At 35.0% G+C, this 24761-nt stretch overlaps 1 protein-coding gene across 1 annotated transcript; it reads right to left on the bottom strand.

The window, feature by feature from the left end:
* Positions 1-1428: 1428 nt before the first annotated feature.
* LOC120616362 (long-chain-fatty-acid--CoA ligase 4) lies at positions 1429-22900 on the bottom strand. Its single transcript, XM_039879691.1, has 7 exons — positions 22742-22900; positions 21408-21580; positions 19318-19392; positions 14182-14373; positions 12576-12690; positions 9001-9158; positions 1429-4274 (listed from the first exon to the last, which is right to left on the bottom strand). The coding sequence occupies exons 1-7, from the start codon at positions 22873-22875 to the stop codon at positions 4117-4119; spliced, it is 1005 nt and encodes a 334-aa protein (XP_039735625.1). The 5' UTR covers positions 22876-22900; the 3' UTR covers positions 1429-4116.
* Positions 22901-24761: the final 1861 nt, after the last annotated feature.

Here is a 24761-nt window from a genome sequence, read left to right as displayed (position 1 = left end):
TTAACAATGCTGCTGTGAACATGGGTTTACAAATATCTATTCGAGTCCTTGCTTTCAGTTCTTTGGGTTATATACTCAGAAGTAGAATTGCTAGATAATATGGTAAGTCTATGTTTAGTTTTTTGAGCAATCACCATACTGTTCTCCACAGCAGCTGAACCATTTTACATTCCCATCAGCAATTCACAAGGGTTCTGATTTCTCTACATTCTCATAACACTTGTTACTTTTTGGTGGTGGTTGTTGCTTATAATAGCCATCCTAAAGGGTAGAAAATAGTATTTCATAGTGACAACCAGCATTTAGATCAATGAGATAGAATATAAAGTCAGTGAGCATCTCATTAATATTTTTCACATAAACATTGTCCTAAAATAGTTTTATATACACGTAAGTGTAAGTGTGCAGCATTGTGGGTCACAGTAGAAAAGTTTGAAAGCATTGCTTTAAATTATGTGTGCACAATCTGATTTTTTACTAAAAAAAGAGGGAATATGAGAATGACAGACTCCCTGTACCTAGTAGAATCTCCACTTCCTTATGGCATCATCCACAGCCTCATATCCTTAACAGGAAACTTGGGACCGAGAGCATAATTATTAAAAAAAAAAAACAAAACAAAAAAACACACACACACCTAGGACAGCAGAATTACAATATTAAAGCTAGATGTAATGGACCTTAGGGATGATTACATTCCCCATTTCTTCCACCATTTCATCTTTCCCTTCTTGCAAAGGTGATCTTTTTTGAAGTCCGGTCTTTTTTTTTTAATAAAGGGAATAAGAAACTAAGGCTAAGATGGTGTTATGAGATTTGTCCATGTTTACAAAGCTAGTGATAGAATGAGCCCAGGTCTTCTTACCTCTAAAGCCAGAACTGTTTCCACCAAGTCTTCAGGGGCAGGCAATCCTTTAAGGCTCTGAATGTGCTGGCCAATATGTTAAACAACCTGGCTGATGAATATTGTCTGGATATGATGATGATGGATGATGATGATGATGATGGATGATGATGATTATAGCTAACATAAGTTCACTATGTTGTAAACACCTTATATGGACTAACTCACGTTACCTCATAATCATGCTATGAGATAGATCTTATCAGTCCACTCCACTTTTGTAGGTGGAGAAATGCAGCTGAGGGATATTAGTTCACTTTCCCAAAGTCACAAAACCAGTGAGTGGCAAAGCCAGGAAACAGATGGAAGCAGTCTGGTTCCAGAGCTCTAACACTATTTTATAGATGCCCTCACATAATGCAGATTAACTAATTTCTCCCCTAAATTTTAATTAGCCTAAAGGTAACAGTTGTCATTTATTAATACCTACTAATAATCCACACAACATGACTATGTCTTGACTAATAGTCTTCAAACTCACAGACTTTATCTCAGTGTATATAATTAAGCACAAACTAGCTTGGTAACATGGGTGGATTTATTTAAGATTTGAGTGCAAACTTAAAAACAAGAACAAAGCTTTTCATCAACAATAAACAAAAATCTAAGTAACAATCCTGCAATCGTGCATTTTAACAGAAAGTACAAATATGAATACATTCTAATTTGTAACTATATTTGAAAATTAAAATATTTCTCTCTAAATTCTAAATACCACACAATCTTTATCCTGTTTTCGTCTGCTTATTTCAGAAACATTTGTCATATGCTATCAGGAAAATATAAGCGAGGATTACTAATCAGTCTTTATGATCAAAGAAATGTTACTGTTCTTAATTTCTGACTTTTTGAATCAGTCATCTGTATCTCATTTCTGAAAAGCCATACAATTATACCTTCACTCTAGAGGGAAAAAAATCAATACAAATATCAAGGAGGCAAGATACTTCCATGTAATTAATGTAAAAGTCACACATGTTCAACTTAGAAATGTATATAACTGTAGTACATTTTTAAAGTACAACTTTATTTGACCAGCTGACATGTAATAACAACAGTGAATGATTTAAACAGGTATAAAAGAGTAGGATCAAAATCTTTAGGCTCAAATATTTGAAAAGTCACTATGAATATGGAAAGATCTGTTTACATAAACATGTATATTTCCTAATGAAAAATTAGGGGGTATTGGCATCTCCCTGGTCCCTAAACAATATTTGGATTTTCACAAAGAATTAGCAGCACCTAACCTTAAGTGTTAATTACGTGTTTCTAAAGGACCTATACAACAGATTAGTTGGCAGTGTTCTAGCTTTCGGGAGATGGAGTGGGTGGGGGTGCAAATATGTGAATATGCATGCACTTGCACGTTTAAAACCACAATTCCAAGTGGGGGGAAAAAAATCGCATATTGAAAAAGTCTAAGAAAATCATCTTTAAAGGATCAACAGTGGGCCAGAAACAGCAGAAGCTGAATAGTAGTCTACTTGATGATAATGTTTTTTCACTCTTCAAAGGCAAGCTGAGAAGAATGAGAATACTCACATATACATAACTGCAGGGAGAACATACCTCAAATTTTACACTGCAGAACACTGAACAGAAATCTTTACAAAACCTTCATTCTTGCTTATAACAACACCAGATGATTTTTTCTTTTTTATCACCATATACATAACATTTAAATATTTTCATTATAAATATTTTAGAGCAAAAAGAATGTATTTTGTTGCAGTGGTGGCCCACATCTGTACAAAGCAATGTAAGCAACATATACATATACGTATACATATATATGTATATGTATATGTGTATATATAGTGAATAAGAAAAAAGTGCAAAGAGTAACAGTATTAATAATTTTTGCTTTTTACAGTAACTATGGGTCAAGTGTGAATATCTATCAGGGATATATATATAATCCCTGATTCAAGAAGAAGCCCATACTCCAAGTTACTGCACAAAAATCAGTCCCTTTTTAAGTAACTTCCCTTTTCCTGAATCTGGCATTTCCAGTTTCTAAACTCTTCTCACAAACAGGAAAACAGTGGTAACAGTGTGTTCTTCCCTTTAACTTCCCCAAACTCGACCAAGTTACTTAATCATTCATAGATTCAAACATGATATTGGAGAAGTCATTCATCACAACCTGCTTTGCTAAAGTTAAAGCAAAATGAAAGGCTTTCTGAAATATAAACTATTGCTCAAGAATCCAGTCAGCAACAGCAAACAGACCTGAAATTACAAGTATAATTTAATTTGAGCACATTTTAAATCAGTCCCTGTTATCAAAGATAAATTCAGAGTTTAAATCCTCTCCCAGGTTCAGGGCTGTGCAAGGGTCCTGACTCTAAACATTTATAGTTTCCTCACCTTTTCTAACAGAAAATGCTTCCTGTTAAAATTTGATTAACTTCTTTTATTTTACTCTTGGTCTCAGTCTTATATTTTGAAGAGAGAAAGACAATTTTCAGCATTTTTTTCAAATGTATTTAAATACTCTTAAGTCATTCAAATAATTACAGTTACTGATTTCAGACCTCCAAGTTTCAAAAAAGCAGTTCAATTTCCCTTTAAATATATTACTAGATATTTTTGGTGTTTATGCTGTTTTATTCTTACTTCAGGAACTGTAATTATTCACAGTATTACAATGATTCTATGTCTAACCTATGCAATAATTATGAATCCTAAGATGGCTTCCAAAGTATAATTTGATTCTGTATATTATATTATGATTGAATTTATTCCTTTAAGATAAATGGCTGCAAGAGAATTTTAAAGGCCTGTAGCACTTCTGCTTTGAGTAGTGTTAATACATATTTTTGTCATGCTTGATATTTAAGCTTCTTCTGAACTAGAAAGACAATAGACCTCAGAAGCTGCAAATTTCCTCAAACTGCATTCTACTCCAACTCCAATTTATTTTGTTGAACATTACATATTTCTCTTATGAAAACAGGTATATCTTAGGCTAATTTTTAAAAACAAAATTTTTGCTCCAAAATTAATAACACAGCTAAAGGGAAATAACTTTTCAATTTAAGCTTCACTAGAACTATACAAAACTAACTTAAAGTAGACTTAACAATTATCTTAATCACTTGGTATTTTTACTACCATTTCTTTAAACAATATACCTTATATTCTAACAGACAGCTGAAAAAACACCAGGCAACCTCCTGCACAACTGTAAATAGGAGAGCAACATTTTATTTGCCCCCATACATCCGCTCAATGTCTTTGAGGTAATGGTTCTTCAGTTCCTTCCTTTTCAGTTTGAAAGCATCAGTGACCAAACCAGTTTCAGGGGTCCATGGCTCTGGGCTTAATCGAACCTTGATTGGAATTTCAAATCGTTCCAATTTCACTGAAATGAGAGGGGGTAGGTGGGGGGAGTTTGGGGCAAGTGGAGAATGGGAGAGAGAAAATTAGTAGGATGTATTTTGTGGGATTTACCTAGATGATGCAGGTGATGAAGAAAACTTATTTAATAATATGTTAGTTAACATAATGATACCACTATCTTACAATTTCATTTTATATTTCTCAAAGTATATTTAAATTGTTTCAGTTGAATTGTTTTGGTCTATGCAGATCCTCTTCAGAATCTTGTTATTTGATGTTCCCTCTGCCTGGAACGGTCTTCCCCCTTGTAGATGCATGGCTCACTTCTTTTCCTTACTTCATCCTGCTGTCCACTCAAATGCCATCTCCTCAGAGAGGACTTTCCTGACCACTCATAACAAAACAGAAGTCCTTTTGTCTCTCTATATCCTTTTACACTATGTTTTCTTCAAAACACTCACCACCAACACATATTGTCTCAACTATTAGAATGTATGCTCCATGAAAGCAGTGTTTGTTTTGTTCACTGTCATCCATAGGGCTACAGTGACAGCCCTCAGTAAATACATACATGTTTATTCATTCATTCTACAGAAAACAAATCCTCTAGACAACTGTCCTTCATAAGCTTTATTATACATTCAAGTCAGAATAAAAAAGGGGATTGTGAATTTCATACTTTTAGATGGTATAAGATGCAGCAATACTGTATTTGAGGTAGACAACATAACACATGAAGGAAATATAAGTAGGGATTAGGGATATAGAAGCATTAGTACAATATTCAATTTTAAATTCAATAAATTACATTTGATCAAGTTACCTGTTATTAATATAAGCTCATCCTTAAATTTCTAAAGGCCCATTAATATTAATGTTAACCTACAGATGAGCTTTACTTTATGTCCAATTATTTAAAACAGCAATTCTGAAGAAGCAAATGACTACATGTTTTAAAACTACAGCTAACGGCCAAGTGACCTTAGAAAGAAACTGGTTTCAGTAACAAGCACAAAAAATTCAAATTCATGGAAGTTTTTGTTTTAATACTAGCCTGAGTTTTATGAGAGCAAGGTCGAATTGTGAGTTTCTTATTAAAATGAGAGAAAAATATAAAGCTAAGTGTGAAAAATAATCTCTCAAATTACTTAGAACCAACTTCCTAAAAGCAATGCCTGAATAGGAAAGAACAAAAATTTGTTCAAATAAACCATAGCCACTCTGTTGATACACCTCAGTTGTGCAGAGATGCCTAAAATAAGCCTATCTATACCCAAAGGTCATATTTGGATTGCAAGGAAACTGTTAAATTGTCAGGTACAGATTTGGCTCCAAAACCTTTTATTTCATATTAATTTCCCTACTTACCCAGGTCCTATTCCAGAAACATTGACAAAATTGGGACTAGGCAGGCACATCATTTAAGTTGCGCACAAGCAAATTAAGCATATTTATAAGTTTCTATATTTACACTTTATTAACTAAATTATTATTTAAAGCCCACCCCCCAAAAAAGAAGCTACATTAAAGATTTCATTTTGGGAAACCCTCAACATTATCTGGTACCACAAAAAGCAATCATGCAGTTTTCTATAAATGGGACAAATTGCCAACAAGTGAGAAAGAATATGGGGAAGAAAAAAGAAAAGTGATTTTACATGTGGCATTTTATCTCAATTTCCTAGAACCTTATGAAATTTGACTGGTAGGTGGCAGCAAATGTCAATTTTTCTGGCCATTGGTAGTTGTCAAATCACTCCCAAAAGATTCTGTACTTCATGTTTTTATGATACTACCTACACCTCATACTTATATTTAAAACATGAAGAAGAATGCTATAAAATATGTATGATTTCAGATAGAATTACCTGAAAACAATCAAGGCTATTTTATACTTTTTGGCATAATTCTCTGAAGTTACAGTTTCAAGCAAAAGGTTGCCATAAATCTTTTGTGGCACAGAAAAGCTTATAATTTATACATTTAGCTCATGATTAGTGTTCATTATCCAAATTGTGAAATGTTCAATTTCATTCCTCATTCCAAACACAGGAAAGTTATATAGGGGCCTAGTGGGTCCTAGAATTTTATTCCATTTTCCACCTGTTTGTGATCCAGCTTGACTTTTCCCATTATTGCTTTTACACAGTTAGATATGCAATGGCAAATTACTCAAGTCACATTCTATGCCATTAGTAAATTCAGAAAGTTACTAAGAATAACAGCCTATTGGCTAAAATACTTTTTGAAATAATACCTTTAAAGAAAAATTCGGGATTTATATCAATGACAATTCTGGCAGCCTGGTAACATAAAAAGTGTGCTATATTAATAATACCATAATTAACAAAACCATCTTTAAGAAAAAAAATTAAGCCACTGTCTTTAAGTATATATAGTAACTCACTTTTCAGTCTGATTTTGTTAATATGCAACTGTTATTTAAATAACTTTACAGTGTCCAGAGTTGACTATAAGAATATTCTTGATGAAAAAAATATATTCTTAAGGAAAACTAGTTTTTCAACTTCAACATGCTAATTAATATTACAAACTATATGTTTAAACCAAAATGGAATCTAAGTAGTTAATTTAAAAAATAAAAAAAAAATAGTAGCCTGATTAGGGAAATAGGTGTGCTCATGTATCTGTGACAGGAGCATAAACTAGCCTAGTTCTTCTGGAGAAAGAGGGAGTTATTTGACAACATAAAGAAAAGCCTTGAAAATACACATTTCCTTTTACTCAGAAATTCCATTTTTAGGGAGCCATACTAAGAAAATCACTACATAAAAAAATAATTGAGTATACAAGATATGTTATATTTGTTTACAGTAGGGGTAAAAAGTAGAACTCAACCTAGAAGACCAACGACAGGGACTTAGGTGTATACTCTTATACTGAAATATTATTTCGCTACTGAAAATGATAATGCAATTCTGTATCTACTACTGACTTAGAAAAATATCCATAATGTTGATATGTAAAGTATGTGTGCGTATGTATGTATGTGTGTGTGTAGATATATCAGAATGTAATGTCACCACCCGAAAATAACTATCATGTGATTTTTATTTCCTCCTTTATAACTTTTCATATTGCCCAATATTTATAATGAATATAGATAAGCTATAATCAGAACAATGATTCTTTTATTTTTTTAGTATGGAAACCAACAGATTAAAACTAGGTTCACAGCTTCCAATTAAACAAGAAAATTACAGTTTATCTCTGCTTCCCTTGGAAAAATAATTTAGACAGTCTAAAATCATTTTAAAAATTAAAAAGGTATTAACCACAATGAAAAAACGAAAAAGAGAGAAAGAGGACACTGAATGAGAGACTTCAACAAAATTTTATAAGACCAAAAGCAAACAGACTAGCAGTAACTGATTGGGGGCCAAGAGAGCTAAAAGCTAACCGCTAACGAGAAGCTCACAAGAAGCAAAGCAACCTCCTGAGCCCATGTCTCTGAAGACAGAGATGAGTGGTACACCAAAAACAGGAGGGTTGGCCACCAGCCTGTTGAGAGGACAGTTCTTCATCTTGCCCTTTCCCAGCCAGGCTGGAGACAGGTTTATTTAAAAAAAAAAAATTGAACTAGAGACTCTGGATTCAAGGACACTAGGTACAATAAAGGGAAAAGATAAAGCTGAATTGAAAACAGGATTCAGTGAAGGTAAGACCCACCTGCCTCACCCCCAGCCTTTTTCCAGTGTCTTCTATTTGGCTACCAGAATACTGGCAGTCAGACTAATATCCTCTAGGCAAGAGAATGGAGAAAGTTTCTTTGGAAGAATGGAATGACCCAAGACACTACATTTGAATAATTTTGCAATGAAGCCCAGTAATATTTCCAAACAGGTTTTCAGTACCTCATTCCCAAATGTGAATGGACATAAAAGGATCAGTAGTTATATGAAAGGCCATGACCAAAGTAAGCACAGTGTAACTTGGAGGAAATAGAGCCAGCAGCAGGAGAAAACTTCATAAAAGGAATTCCTTTAACATCTTTCAAGGAATAAGAGAAAACATATTGACTGTATCCATGAAACAACAGGATGCTATTAAAAGAACACTGAGAAAGCTGGAAAGAGCTCTTTAAATTAAAATTCTGATATTGGAAATTGGAAATGCAAAAGACAGAAGAGATAACAAAGTTGAGGGACTCTGCCAGAATATGAAGCAAAAAGGATGAGATAGAAAACAAACGAAAAAAAGATAAAATTAGATGTTGAAAGCAGGAGGTCCAATGGCCATATAAAAGTATTCCCAGATAAAAACACAAGCAGAATTTCGAAGGGGAAAACTATGAAAGAAGAGCAAACAAACAAACAAACAAAAGATAAACAGATGGATATTTCCCAGAACTGAAGGGCATAGGCCTCTAGATTGAACAGGCCCACACCAAGTAAGTATATACAATGATAAACAATAAAAGATCCACATAAGGGCACATCATTATAAACTATCAGAACAAAGAGTGAACATTCCAAACAAACCTACATGACCACTTAGCAGGGATGCTATAACATACAATAAAGAACTAGATAGGTTACTCTATTATACGAGGTTTAATAATCCTTCCAATGTGGAAATTGATTATGTACATTTAAGAGACAGGTTTTTAAAATCCTGTATTTTATTATGAAAACAAAACAAATATAGACATCTTGAAGAGCCTAATGCACAAGATATCATTAAATGATTGTGAGAGACTTCAATAGACAAGCAATTTTTTTACTTACTGGCATTTGCAGCTTCTCTAATTTCTTTCAGTATTTCAGCCTCCATGGCAGGATTATTGCAGATATCAACCCAAGTTCCTTCCACCCCTTTCTGTTGTGCCAAAAGTGTCAACCGTTTTTGATTAGGAACCACAAAACTAATCACATAGGACTGGTCACTAAAATATTAGAGAATAAAACAAAATAGAAATTAAAACTCTGAGAACAATTATCCATATTCGAGGATACAGTACAGATTAGTTTCAAATATATACATATATTTGAATTTATATATATGAAATATATGTATAATTTCTTATTTGTTACAGTTTCATTAAGAAGTAATAAAGACAGACAATATAGACTGATGAACTAGAATAGTGAGCCCAGAGACAAACACGTGCATATATGGCCAAATGATCTTCAACAAGGGTGCCACAACCACTCAATAGGGAAAGGACAGTCTCTTCAACAAATGGTGTTGAGAGAACTGGATATCCACATGCAAAGGAATGAAGTCGGACCCTTACTTTATATCACATACAATAATTAAAATGAATCAAAGACCTAAACATGTAAGAGCTAAAATTACAAAATGCCTAAGAGAAAACATATAGAAAGATTCATGACATTGAATTTGACAATGCTTTCTTAGATATGACACCAAAAGCACAGGTGACAACAACAAAAAATAAATGGGAATACAACAAAAATAAAAAATGTTGGACGTGGTTTCATAATGTAGCGGCTCCATAATGTAACGTTCCATAATGTAACATCTGCTTTACACGCAAAAGGTCCTGGGTTTGTGCCCCAGTGGAGCCACGGTCCATGGTTTACGGCCATGCCACCCTGAACAAGCCCGATGTCTGATCTTGGAAGCTGAGAAGGGTCAGGCCTGGTTAGTACTTGGATGGGAGACCACCTAGGAAGACCAAGTGCTGTAGGCATAAATAATAATAATAATAATAATAATTATTATTATTATTATTATTATTATTATTTTTATTGAATTGAAGAAAATATCTGCAAATCATATATCTTATAAGGGGTTAATATCTAGAATATATATAAATGCCTATAACTCAATAACAACAACAAAAAAACCCAATTAAAAAATGGATGGAGATCTAAAACCATAAAACTCCTAGAAGAAAACAGGCAGTAAACTCTGACAGTGGTCCTGGCAATGATTTTTTTTTTTTATTTTGATTCAAAAAGCAAAGACAAAAAAAGGAAAAATAAACAAGTGGGAGTATGTAAACCTAAAAAGCTACTGCACAGCAAAGGAAACCATCAACAAAATTAAAAGGCAACCTATGGAATGGGAGAAAATATCTGAAAATCATATATCTGATAAGGAGTTAATATCCAAAATATATAAAGAACTTATTCAACTCAATAGCAAAAAAAAAAAAAAAAAAAGAAAAATGAAAAAAGAAAGAAAAAAAAAAATCTGATTTAAAATGGGCAGAGAAATGGAATAGACATTTTTCCAAAGACATACACATGGCCAACAGGTACATGAAAAGGTACTCAACATCACTAATCGTTAGGGAAATGCAAACAAAACCACAATGAGATACCACCTCTCACCTGTTAAAATGGCTATCATAAAAAAAAAAAAAGACAAGAAATAACAAGTGCTGGCAAAGATGTGGAGAAAGGGGAAACCTTCTAAACTACTGGTGGGAATGTAAATTGGTTTAGCCACTATGGAAAAAAGTATAGCGGTTCCTCAAAAAATGTAAAATAGAACTACCATATAATCCAGCAATCCAACTCCTCAGTATAAATCTAAAGGAAATGAAAACAGAATATTGAAGAGATATCTGCACTCTCATGTTCACTACAGCAATAGTCACAATAGCCAAGATCTGGAACAACCTAAGTGTCTACCAACGGAAGAATGGATAAAGAGGGGGGTGGTGGTGTGTGTGTAATGGAGTATAATGTCGATGTGTGTCGTCTGTGTGTGCGTGCTGTGTGTGTGTGTGTGTGTGTGTGTGTGTGTGTACCCAGTGAAGTATTATTCAGCCATGAGAAAGAAGGAAATTCTGCCATTTGCAATGACATGGATGAATCTTGAGGTCATTATGCTAAGTGAAATAAACCAGACAAAGTAAGACAAATACTACATGGTAACACTTATATGTAGAATCTTAAAATTAAAAAAAGTCACTCATAGAAACAGAGGTAAAAAAAAAAAAAGTGGTTGTCAGAGGCTGGGGGTGGAGGAAAAAGGGAGAAGTTGATAAAAGAGCATGACCTTTCAGCTATAAGGTGAATAGGTCTGAGGATCTAATGTAAAACATAGTGAATATACTTGCTAACACTGTATTGTATAATTGAAAATAAAAGAAAAAATGTTTTAATGGGCAAAGGACTTAACTAGACATTTCTCCAGAGGTGATATACAAATGGCCAACAAGCATATAAAAAATGCTTAACATCAATAATCATTAAGGGAGCCATATCCCCTCACACCCATTATGATGACTACTATGAAAAAATAGAAATGAGTGTTGGTGAGGATGTGGAAAAATTATAACCCTTGTGCATTGCTGGTGTAAAAGTAAAAATGGTGCTGTATTATGGAAAACAGTATGAGAGTTCCACAAAAAATAAAAATAGAACTACCATATGATTTGGCAATCCCACATGTGGGTATATATCCAAAAGAATTGAAAGGAGGATTTTAAAGAGGTATTTGCATATCCATGTTCATAGCAGTATATTCACAAAGTCAAAAGGTGGAAGCAACCCAAGTTATCCATTGATAGATAAATGCATAAACAAAATCCAATCTCTATACATACAATTCTATGTTATTCAGTCTTGAAAGGGAAGGCAATTCGGACACATGCTACAATATAGATGAACCTTGAGGACATTATGCTAAGTGAAATAAGCTAGTCACAAAAAGACAAATACTGTATGATTCTATTTATATGTGGTATCTAGAGTAGGCAAATTCACAGAAACGGAAAGTAGAATGGTGGTGCCCAGGGTTTAGGGGGAGAGAAAAATGGAGATTGTTTAATGGTTATAGAGTTTTAGTTTTACAAGATGAAAAGTTCTGGAGATTAGATGTACAACAGTGTGAATAGTTAATATTAGTGAACTATACACTCTGTAATGGTAAAAAATGATAAATTTTATCTTGTGTTTTTTTACAATTAAAAAATTTAAAGGAAGTAATAAAGCCCATAAAAAGAAACCATATTAAAATATAAAGAAAATGGTTCAATCGCTCAGGTTTTTTTTTATTTAGAAAATGTATGCTAGTTGTGTTACCTTCTTGGGAAAATTACTTAAGTCTCAGTTGTTAATGGATGTTAAATGAAATAACTTTTGTAGCACAGCTAAGTATTTAGCAAAACACAGTAGGTGTCTAATAAATACTTAAAATATCGGATTATCTCATATAATCTTCAAGCTGATGAACTCAAGAATGTATATTTTGGGAATGTATAGCCTTCCCCAACTCTGATGAGAGTTTGATGTTTCCCTTACGATAAAATATAATCAAAAAAATTTCCCATTTTTTCTTTTACTCTAAGTATATGAAACACAAATCTAACTTTTAAAATTACCTTTTAGCAAAAGCACAGATGTTGTCAATAAGTGGGCAGTTCTTCAGTGCAGCTTCCACTTTCCCAAGAGATACATATTCTCCTGCTTGTAACTTCACCAGATCTTTCTTACGATCTGTTAAGTCATGAAAAGTTATACATCATCCATTTTATTACAGTCTGTACAATTTTGATTTTCTTTCAATATTATTGCCTTAATCTTTATTCACAAAGATATTTCTAAAATTTTGTTAAACATAATGCTTGCCCAGACGTATCAATTAAAAAAGAAAATGCCTAGTTAAAGAAGTACTGGATAAAATGTTATACCTTATACCGAAAGCTTTAATATCTTATTATAATCTTTAACATTATAATGAAGTTAATAGAAGGAACAAAGACTTTAGAGCATTAGATTTGAATGACAGCTCTGCCTGTTACTAGCTATGTGATCCTAGGTATGTCAGTTGACTTCTCCAATACTCAATTTTATCAGGGGTAATGATGCCTACCTCATATAGGCATTTAGCCTATCTCATACATTCATACATACAGTGTTTACATACAGAACATGGTGAATAAATGTTAATTCCTCATTTTTCATATTTGACATTATCTTGTTAAAATGACAGTGTTCTAAGAACATGCTGGCACAGCATAAATAATCATCATGGGAGTGCTGACTCGCTTACCCATAGCCTGGGAACCCACTCTATGCCAAAAAAATGAAAAAGGAAAAAAGGGAAGCTGTTATTGGTTCTAGATTGAACCATGTTTCCTGGGAATATCCCCAGCAAATCAAACTTCTCGATGAAGAACCAATTGTCCCTGGAAATCTCTAACTATATTCAGGTCAGATATGGGTACAGAGACAGATTTAAATATAACTGAGGAAATTTTATGGCTTGAAAAGGATCTGACTGGGACCTGACATAGTGGTCCTTATCAATTAGCCAAATTTTTATCTTAACTTTTACCTGATTAAAGTGAATAGTATAGGACCATTTGGAGTAATGTTTTGACTTAATATTTTAGTAGGCTCAATAAGGGCAGTGATAAACCAATGAACATTCTCAGAGCAAATTAATGTTGAGGATTGATGCTATAATTTTCTAAGGTTCAGGGCTAGTTAGAGCCATATAAATGGACACTAGAGAAAACAATGTCTACACTGCCCCTTGGTGTGGGGAGGTAAATGGTGAGGAAGGCCTAGAATAGGGTATGTTACAGTAGACTATTATACAGAACCACATGTTATTGACCAAAAAATATACTTCTTATGAACAATTTTAGTATTCTCATTACCCATGTGCTATTTTCCTGCCCATCCTCCCTAACCTCAATGTTGCTGCTGCTGCTGCTGCTGCTACCACTTACTAAGGTACAGGCACTGCCCTGCTCTAACCATTTTACATATGTCAACTCATTTAATCCTAATAAAAATCCTACCAGGTCAGTATTCTTATCCCTATTTTACAGATGGAGAAGCACAGACATAAGTTAAATAACTTGCCCAAACTTTAAACCAATGGAATCATCAACCCTATTAATGACTTGACCAATATCACCTTTTGTATATGCCGCAGTTGCAAAAACCAAGGAAATCATAAAATAATAATACACTGACCAATAATCTGTAAACATCCATCGGGATGAAATTCTCCAATATCACCAGTGCAAAACCACCTTTGGCCATTTTCATCCACAGAATAATCTTCTGCCGTTTTCTCTTCATTTTTAAAATATCCCATGGAGATATTTTGTCCACCGATTACGATTTCACCTCTTGGGTTTGGCTTGTCATGAATTGTATAACCACCTGGAAGTCATTAAATCAAAATGAGTTATTGTTCTAAAACAAAATTTACTTGCATTAATTCTTAAAGGTCTTCTGCTAATCTTTTTCTGCTGATCAAATTGTACATCACTTTATAGGAGAATATTAGTTTGTATTTACTGAGATTTATGTGAGGATAGTGGGTGACTGTGATTTCAGGAGAACCAGGGAAGGCTGAGTGATAATCACCAACCACCATCCATCCTAAACCTTGTCATGACCATTAAAATTTCACACTTAGAACCAATTAAAGCTTATGGTTGACAGAACTCTGTTAAGGTAAAATTACCCACAAGAAGGATAATACTGGAAGCTGTTATAAGTAAATTAATAATATGCTAATATCAATGCATTTCAGATTTATCCTAAGGAGATTTTAATCAAAGGGAGCAGGTAGTAAATGCCCACCAAAAGCAATGCCATTAAGTGAGAGAGAAAGGGCAACTATGGGGAGCAGAAAGGACATTTTATTTTCTTAATTTGGCTTTTAGCCAGTCTTGACTTTAAAAATTAAAGGAATTGACAATAACTTAAAATATTCGATTACTATTCATTACCTGTTTATTAATAAATAAAGCTTACTTTAAGGAAAGTATACAAAAATCTGAACTCATAAAATGACATGCTGATTAGATTTTTATATCATAAAAGGATTAAAAGCAGGACTCCCTTCAGCTGTTAGATGCTCTATTTAAATAATAATTTTTATTTTTCGATTATAGTTGGCATACAATATTATGTTTGATGTATAATATAGTGATTAGACATCTATATAACTCACAAAGTGATAATCCCAATAAATCTAGTACCCATCTGACACCATATATAGTTATTACAACATTATTGAATATATTCTTTATGCTATACTTTATATCTCCATGACTATTTTATAACTTACCAATTTGAACTTCTTAATCCCTTCCCTCTTTTTCACTGACCCCCCCCACCTGGTACCCCTCAAAATGTTCTCTGTATCTATGAGTTTGTTTCTGTTTATTTTGTTCTTTATCTAACTTACTCTACTCAGCATAATACCCTCTTGGTCCCTCATGAAACATCCTTTTCCATCACTTTACTTTCAGTCGGTGTGTATCTTTCAATCTGAAGTGAGTCTCTTGTAGGCAGCATATGTAAGGGTCTTGTTTTCTTATCCATTCAGGCACCCTATCTTTTGATTGGAGCATTTAATTCTCTTTCATTTGAAGTACTTGTTGATAGATATATAGTTATTGCCATTTTTTATTCATATTTTTGATACGTAATTTTTTCTTCTTCTTAAAGAAGTCCTTCCGACATTTCCTGTAATACTGGCTTGGTGGTGATGAACTCCTTTAGCTTTTTTGTGTGTGGGAAGTTCTTTATCTATCCTTTGATCCTAAGAGATAGCTACGCTGGATAAAGCAATCTTGGTCAGTTATTGGTCTTGGTTTTTCATCACTGTGAATATTTTGTGCCACGCCCTCTGGCATGCAAAGCTTCTGTTGAGAAATTGGCTGACAATCTTATGGGTGGCTCCGTTGTAGGTAACTAATTGCTTTTCTCTTGCTGCTTTTAAGACTCTCTCTTTGTCTTTAATCACTGGCATTTTGATGATGACTGTCTTCGTGTAGGCCTCTTTGGGTTCTTTTCGTTTGGGACTCTGTGCTTCTTGGGCTTTTATGTCTACTTCCATCAATAAGTTAGGGAAGTTTTCGGTTATTATTTCTTGAAATAGATTTTCAGTTCCTTGCTCTCTCTCTCTCTCGTCTCCTTCTGATATCTCTATGACACGAATGTTGTTGCACTTGGTGTTATCCCAGAGGCCCCTTAAACCATTCTCATTTTTTGAGTTCTTTTTTCCTGTTGCTGTTCTGATTCAGTGTTCTCTGCTACCCCATCCTCTAAATTGCTGATTTAATCCTCTATTTCATCCAATCTGTTGATTCCCTCTAATCTACTCTTCATCTCAGATATTGTATTCTTCATTTGACTGGTTCCCTTTTATGTTGTTTTCCATCTCCATTTTTACGATTTCTATCTTTTTGTTAAAGTTCTCCCTGAGTTCATCTATTCTTCCCCTAAGTTCATTGAGTATCCTTATAACCAATGTTTTGAACTCTGCATCTGATAGATTGCTTGTCTCCACTTTGTTTAGATTTTTTTCTGGAGCTTTGTTCTGTTCTCTCATGTGGGACATGTGTCTTTGTCTCCCCATTTTGGCTGTCTCCCTGTGTTTGTTTCTATGTATTATGTAGGGCCCCTAAATCTCCCAGTCTTAGTGAGTGGCTTTATGTAGTAGAGTAGGTGTCCTGTGGGTTCCAGTGGCACAGTCTTCTCTGGTCACCTGAGCAAGGTGTTCAAGGTGTGTCCCTTGTGTGGGTTGTGTGTGCCCTCCTGATGTGGTTGAGCCTTAGTTGCTATTTACACTTCGATGGAAAGGATTGACCTTTTGGCTGACTGGTTGTGAGGATTGGCCGGTGAGGGGCTGACCCTGCAGAGCAGGACTCACTTTAGCAAGGCTCTGGTGCCTGCCCAGTCTGTCCTTCGGGTGTGTTCTCCTCAGATGCACCCCTGGGTGGTGCCGGGTTCCATCGCAAGTCGAAGCAGGCCACTGGGTGTGCCCGCCCAAGGGCCTCTTGGGAGGGGCCCAGCTGCAGGTCAAGTTCAGCTGTAGCCTGTGTACTTCTGGGGCCACTTGGTAAGAGTCTTCGAGCAATCCGCAAATGGCTGCCACCTGTGCTGGGTTTATAGGTGACTCGAGAGGCCAAGCCAGAAACTGAGGCAGGCTGCTGCTAGTGCTGGACTTGGTGCTGCTTAGCAAGACGTATAAAGCATGCTGAGGCTAGATACTGCTTGTCTGGGTTTTGTGAGCCTTTGAGAGATTTTAGGAAAGTCAGCAGTGAGAGCCAAGACAAGGCATTTGTATGGAATAAACCACCGGAGGCAGCTTGGGTGGGTTTACAGGTTGAGAGAGATGGGATGAGGTCTCAGGGAATCACCTGGGTGGCATGACCTGTGTTATACAAGTTGATGGAGACTCAGGTACGGGAACCACCAGTGTCGGCACACAGGGAGCGGGAAAGGCTCAATCAAGGAACAATGGATATTGCCAGCACTTCTTTCTGGGAGAAAGCCACCCCTCCAGCCCTCGCACTGAAGCCCGACAACTCATTGTCTTCCAGTTAAGTCCCTGGTGCTCCTCAAGCAGCTGCCTCAGCGCTGGAACTCAGAGTGAGTGAGTCTGTCAGTGAGGAAGTGCGGGCTTGGGCCCTTTAAGAGGAATGTCTGTGACACCCGTAGCCCTCTGTCTCACTCAGCCACAATCTCCGCTGGTTTTCACAGACAGAAGTTGTGGGGACTTCTATTCCCAGCAATGGAACCTTGGGCTGGGGAGCCCAGTGTGGGACCTGGAAGCCCTGCTCTTCAGGAAAGGGTAAGGGCTTTGCAGTTAAGATGACCCTCTCGATTCTCGACCAGGCCATTTCGCATCTCTACCATCCTATCAGCCTTGAGGTGACCTCTTATGTATGTCCCCAGTTGTATGACTTCTGTTCAGCCAGACCTCAGTCGACTCCCAGTGATTGTTGCTCTGTAATTTCATTATAATTTTGGTGTAGTCACAAGAGATGTGTACAGCATCTACCTTCTACACCATCTTGGGTGGTCGAGATGCTCTTTTAAATGGAAAACTATTCAATATTTCATTATGACAAAACCAATTTTATGTAAAATATTAAGATAGTTCCTATTATATAAGGCAAAGATTCCTCCAAATAAATTACATGTCCAAAAATAAATCCACTCCTGAAAATTGACATTGAAGTACAATGAGAAAATCATTAAATGAAAATTAATGGCAAAATTCTCTGATTCCACTACCTAGTAAATAACCCATCTCATAATGAATTTTAAAGCTGATGCCCAATACACAAAGATGCATACTAGCTGTATCTTCTTCAGATTTTCATTCTAAAATTGGAAGGGCATTATCATGAGATAAAGGAGGACTTATTCCCAAGATATAAAACTCTATGGAATGAAATTGGCTCTTCAATGTGGTATTTAAACAGGAATGGTTATTTGCTCATAAAGTATCAACAATAATGCACATAATAAGAAAGTCACATAAGAGAAACACTGTTAAAAACTTTGAGTTTATGTCAGACAAAGACTATTCATTTTCTTGGGTCTGACCAACTTAATGATGTCCCATAAGGTAACTGGTCCCTCAAATTCTCAGTCTGTGGCACCAAACCAAGGTGAATATTCTCCTTTAAAATCTTAAATTTTAATTATTCTTCCTTTATTTGGAAAGGCTAGGCTGTTAATTATTTATATATTTTGCAGTTAATGTATATGTTTAGTATTTTTCACAATTTCATCATAGGAAGACTGGTTTCCTTTTGTCTTCAGCTGATATGTTAAAAGGATTACATCAATGTCTGCATAGTGCAGGTTTCTTCTAAGTAGCTTGCCTTTACAGTTACATATAAAAATTCGATTATACAAATAGCTGAACAGTTAAGTCTCCGCTATGAAAATATTTGCTGGGGTCAAGCTCTAAGAAGTTGTGTGTGTGTGTGTGTATTGTGTGTAGGAGTGTGACGGCTGTGTGTGAAAAGAAGAGAGAGAGAGAGAGGAGGAGAGAGAGGAGGGAGGAAGGGAGGGGAGAGGAGGAGGAGAAAGGGAGAGAGGGGTCCAAGCCAGATCCTCCTATCCCTCTTTTCCTCTTTACCATCAAATATTCCCAAGTTCAGAATCAGCATGCCTAAATTCTAGAGGTTTTCTTTTCCTCTTGGAAACTTAACCTAAAGATATAACTGAGGAAAAAGAAAGCTCTGGGAAAAAGCAACAACAGACGACCTAATACTTTAAAGAAATGGAAGTCATGAGGCTCACAGTGGTTTTCAGCATATCTAGAATCACTAGCACTTGTAAAATTCTTACCTTCCTGCCAGTCTTTTAGCTTAATTTCACAGCAAATAAGCGGGGCTCCAACTCTGCCAGTAGTATAGTCAGTAACTACGAGGGAAAAAGCAACAAAGATATTAGCATACCACATTCCAGACTTGCACCAACATGATAAGAGGAATGTTGGAGTTATAGCCAGATTCTGAAAGATGACAAAAGAATAAGCCATAGTGAAAGAAGTACCATATTTTTCAATATGAAAACTTCAACAGTGTAATTGATTCCAATGTCGTTACAACATCTTTGCTCCTCCTGGTTTTATTTCAGATAATTAAATATAAAAATCTCTGATAAATAGGAAAGCTGGCTCCAGCATTACCTACCTAGGATTCTGATAATACAGATTTTGATTGGAATCCTTCTCTACCACTCACTCATTGATTGGCTGTGTAACTCAGACAAGTTTTTTAACCTCTCAAAGCCTCCATTTCCTCATCTATTAAATGGGGATAGTAACAGACTCTATTTTATATAGAAATATTTTGTGCAAATGAAATGAGATGATACATAGCAGTGTTTAACACCTCTTGGCAAAAATAAATTGTTCAATAAATGTTAGCTGCTATTATCGAAGATGATGATGATGACCTTTTTTAAATGGAATTTGTGATTATTGCCAGCAATAATCAAGTATTTATCAACACCCTATTATGTACTTAGCACTATTAAATATTGTGAGGGCAACATACGGGTAAGGAGACCCTGCCCTCAATGAGCTTACAAACAAACTACCTGGGAAAAAATGCATGTGAAACAATTTAGAGCACATTTAAACACTAAACTGCATGGCACTGATGGTAAGCACCACAGAACCTGAGACTAGAAAGATCGATGTAAAATAAAATAGATGGAGGAGACTTAATTGAAGAGTTATACATTTGGAGATGGCTATGACCAGTTAGGAAGAAGGGTATTCCAAGAGAACAGAACAGAAAATACAGAAAGGTGAGACCAAGAATGCATGTATGAGAAAGGGTGAGAAGATTATTTTGTCTGGAGAGGAGAGCCAGGTATGCATACAGATGTGGAAAAAATGGAAAACAACGATGGGTAGGAACAATGGTGCCAGATTAAAGCTGTCTTGAAAGCTAGGCTCACCAGATGTGAAGCAGTGTTTGAGGTGGATGTGTCTGACAGAAGTATACAGGATCAGAACTGATATAAGGGAGGCAGACACAGCATTTGAAAGGCTGTTGTTACCTCAGAGCAGTGTGAAGCAATGAAAGGTTGGATGCTGAAGGTGGCATGTAGGAGAGGGAGTGATCTAATGAAGAAATAGAACGATATGATGAAAGTTAAAGATATTAAAAATGATCAGAGGACTTCAAAGCTAATGTCCTGAATGACTTTGAAGATGATAACACCACTGTCACAAACAATTCAGCAATGGAGAAACAGTTTGGGATAATGGCATTAATTTTGGACACAATAAGTTTAAAGCAAAAGTAGGTTAACCCCCAAAAAATTTTCTATGCCCACTGTTTCAAAAGCTAGTGTGATTTTGCCCCTCAGAGGATATCGATATCTGGCAATGTCTGGAGATACTTCATTATCACAACCAGGGGGAGTGGGTTACTATTACTACCTAGCTGCTAAACATCCTCTAATGCATGAGAGAGCCCCCGACAATAAAGAATTATCTGGTTCAAAATTTCAATAATGCCGAAGCTGGGAAATCCTGCTATAGGCTGTTGGAAATAACAGAAGAGAAAGCAAACAAGAGGTCAGGGCAGGAATATATAGATTTGTAAGGGACCAGAAAAGTAATAGTTTATTCCAAGAGTGCAGTTCTCCAAGGAAGCAATCATTTAGAGAAATAAGATTAAAGAATCAAGGTGACAGAATTTTGAGGACTCACAATGTGGCATAAATATTTACAAGGCTTAAAAATAAAGAGTACATATGATATTGAACTAAAAGTTTCTAAAATTAAAACTAGGCAGGTTTGCATTAAATCCTGACATTACTTAAGAGGCATAAAATGATCATGGTTCCTAAAAGTAATGCAAAGGGGCTTTATGAGTAGTGACTAATATAGGATTATTTGCCACATTAAAAATGTTTACCTTCAGTAACTGTCCCAGCGCCACATGATTCCGTCAATCCATAACCCTGACCAACTGGGCAACAGAAGCAGATATTCATGAATCGGTGTGTCTGAGGAGACAGCGGTGCTCCTCCGGACAGCATCATATGGACATTCCCTCCTAGCAGAGCCTTCACCTTTTTAAATAGTATCCTTAATAAAAGGAGGGATAAATTATTTTAGTACATGTATACATTATTCTTGGAAACACACTAATTTATAAGCTCTGGGAAGATTTCTAAACTTCAATTGAAACATCTAAATTTCAAAAGCATGGTGATAATGAAAAGTTAACAAAGCAACAACTAATAACGCCTTGAAAAAAATGCCAGATAAATTCTTAAAAACACCAAAAAAGTGCACTGTCAGGAAATTGCTTTGACATATGGTAAATGAAAATGATGATGTCAAAGGAAAAAAAATTTAAATTATCTTTGGAACATTTCGGCATCTATCTAATCTCCCTTCCAGTGAAAAATGCTCCCCTATCTCCATGCCCCAGCACTGCATTTAAAGTAACTGTTACACAGAAACAGATTCATAGATACAGAGAATAAACTGATGATAGTTGTCTGATGGGAGGGGCGGGGTTTGGGGGGCTGGGTGAAAAAGGGGAAGGGATTAAGAAGTACAACTTGATGGTTACAAAATAGTCACGGAGATGTAAAGTACGGCACAAGGAATACAGTCAATAATATTATAATTATGTATAGAGCCAGGTGGGTACTAGATCAGAGGGATCATTTCATAAATTATATAAACGTCTAAACACTATGCTGTACACCCAAAACTAATATACAATAATACTGAATGTCAACTATAATTGAAAAATAAAACAAATAAAAAATAAAATAACTGTTATATACTTACTACAATATTTTATGAAAACAGTAATCAGAAACCTTCATGCAGAATAAACTTGAAAAATCACTTTTTAAAGTTAGAAATGACAGATTTTAAACTCAAATGTCTTGATTCAAAAGCCTATTCTAAAAAAAATGTCTAAAAAAGTGTATTCTAGTTTTTCTTCTTGAGACCACATTTTATAATTAAATATTAAATATTTATTCTATTATTAAAATTCATTAAATTGCCAAGATCAGAGTTCAGGGTCATCTGCTTGCTATATAAGCAATGAGGCTTCAAAGTAAATAAAAGAGAAACTCAACTTTATAATCATGGTGGTGATGTTCAAATTAAATTAAATTACCATTTACTTATTTAACTTCCAGATGTAAACACACACACACACACACACACACACACACACAAAACACAAAAAGATTAGAGGCTCAAACTATAAAATGTACTTACAGATTACAAAGTGGTGCATCATATCCCTTTTTAATCTGTTCCAGTTTGTAGTCATACCCTATCTTGAACAGAGTTTTCTGAATATAATTCATCTCTTGGACTTTGCTCATAACATTCTTATAAATTCTATCCATGATTTCCTATAAGGTAAGCAAAATGCTCAATGATCTGGAAAGAATACACCAACACTGAGACAGTCTTTAGTTGAAGATACCTTGTGTATAACATCTTATTCAAGCCTTATGTATGATGGATATATTTACTTTATAATATAATTAATTTCACTGACTTTACCTGTTTACTATTTCAAAGACACTATAAATTGGGGTCTCTTCAGTTCTATACACTAGATTATCTAAAATTTTTAAAAACGTTAATAAGTAGAATATAAATATTCGCGTCATACATAAAAGTATTCTTCTCAAAATTCTATCCTCGCCAATAAATTCACTTATTCTCAAATAGCACCAAAACACGCAAGTAATCTAATCTAATCCTGATGTTTTCTCTTTATTACTACTAACTTGTGACTCTTAGAGCATGACAGAGAGCTTCAGTTTCATAAAATTCTTTTCTCCCTCTAATTTAAACATTTCAATTCCATTTTAATAGAAGCTAACAACAACAAAAAAAAGAATAGGAATCTTGGTCACAACTCCTTGGAAAATTAGAAGTAAGACTAGGTTTGGAATAAACTGACTCCCAAGCTAATTAATACATGCAAAATAAAAAAACAAAACAAATAAAAAAGCCCAGAGTATCACTAAATTATTTTTCTTGAAATTACTTAACACAAATTAACATGAATTATTGTATAAAACACACCTATTTATAAATATCTAATTTTAAATATTTAAAATAACAATTAGTACAAATTCAGTCGTGCTACAATGAATAAATTTATGAATGACTCTTAATAAAAGGGGGGGACAAAGACGAAGAACCATTCCTTGGCATTATGCTAAGTAAAATAAGTCAGAAGAGAAAGACAAATGCTGTATGATCTCAGTTACATGTAGAATCTAAAAAAGCTGCTCATAGCAACAGATAGGTTGCTAGGAGCTGAGAGGTGGAGAAAATGGGGAGACGTTGATCAAATGGTACAAAGTAATGTATAATATGCTGACTATAGTTAACAGCACTGTATTGTATACTTGATAGCTGCTAAGAATAAACCTTAAATGTTCTCACAGCAGACATGCAAATGGAACTATTTTAACTGCTTAATGTGTTAAACTAATCTTATTGTGGTACTAATTTCACAACATATACATATATCAAATCGTCATGTTGTATACCTTAAACTCACACAATGTTATACGTCAATTATATCTCAATGAAGCTGGAGGGTGGGGAGGCTACCCTGGCATTCAAGCATAGTACAATGTTGTTTTCTCCATTTCCCCAAAAGGAATCGCTATCGTATAATTAAAATATTTGTCTAGATCCATGATTGAGAAATCTCAAAAGTTCTCTAAAACGGCTTTAATATCCTATAACTAACAATTCCTCTTAAAAATGTATGGGATGTTGGGTTAAAAAAAAGCATACAGGAGTGAGCAGACATGTGAGAAGCACTTCCACTGCTCCTTCTAATACTAAATACCCATCAAAGGCACAGAAAGGCCTCAGTGAGTAAGAAACACAATACAGTTGCAACAAGTTGGCGGGATTTATCCTTAGCACAGTAAGTCACCCTTTACTTCAACCTAATATTACATGTTCAATTGAGTTGCTCCTTAAAAGAAGTAGTGATTTATCTAAATTCTCACATTGTGAATATTACAAAACCAAATGTATCTTTTATTCTAGATCAGGAAAAGAACAAATTCAGAAAACAGAACCTACCAAAAATAATTGTCAATAAAAAGATTTTTTAAGACCTATTTATAGAGGAGTATAAGATGCTAAGGGAACCAGCGAAGCTTGAATGGACTAGCAACATGAGAAATGGTTTCCTATTCTTAGCCCTGAAGGAAAGAAGTGTTATTAGAACCTGAATGAGGGCTGCAGCCACAGG

The sequence above is a fragment of the Pteropus medius genome, unplaced genomic scaffold (genome assembly GCF_902729225.1).
Source record: "Pteropus medius unplaced genomic scaffold, Ma_sr-lr_union100, whole genome shotgun sequence".
Taxonomy (NCBI): domain Eukaryota; kingdom Metazoa; phylum Chordata; class Mammalia; order Chiroptera; family Pteropodidae; genus Pteropus; species Pteropus medius.
Note: the sequence above shows the minus strand (reverse complement) of the source record. Positions and strands in the feature narration are given on the sequence as shown.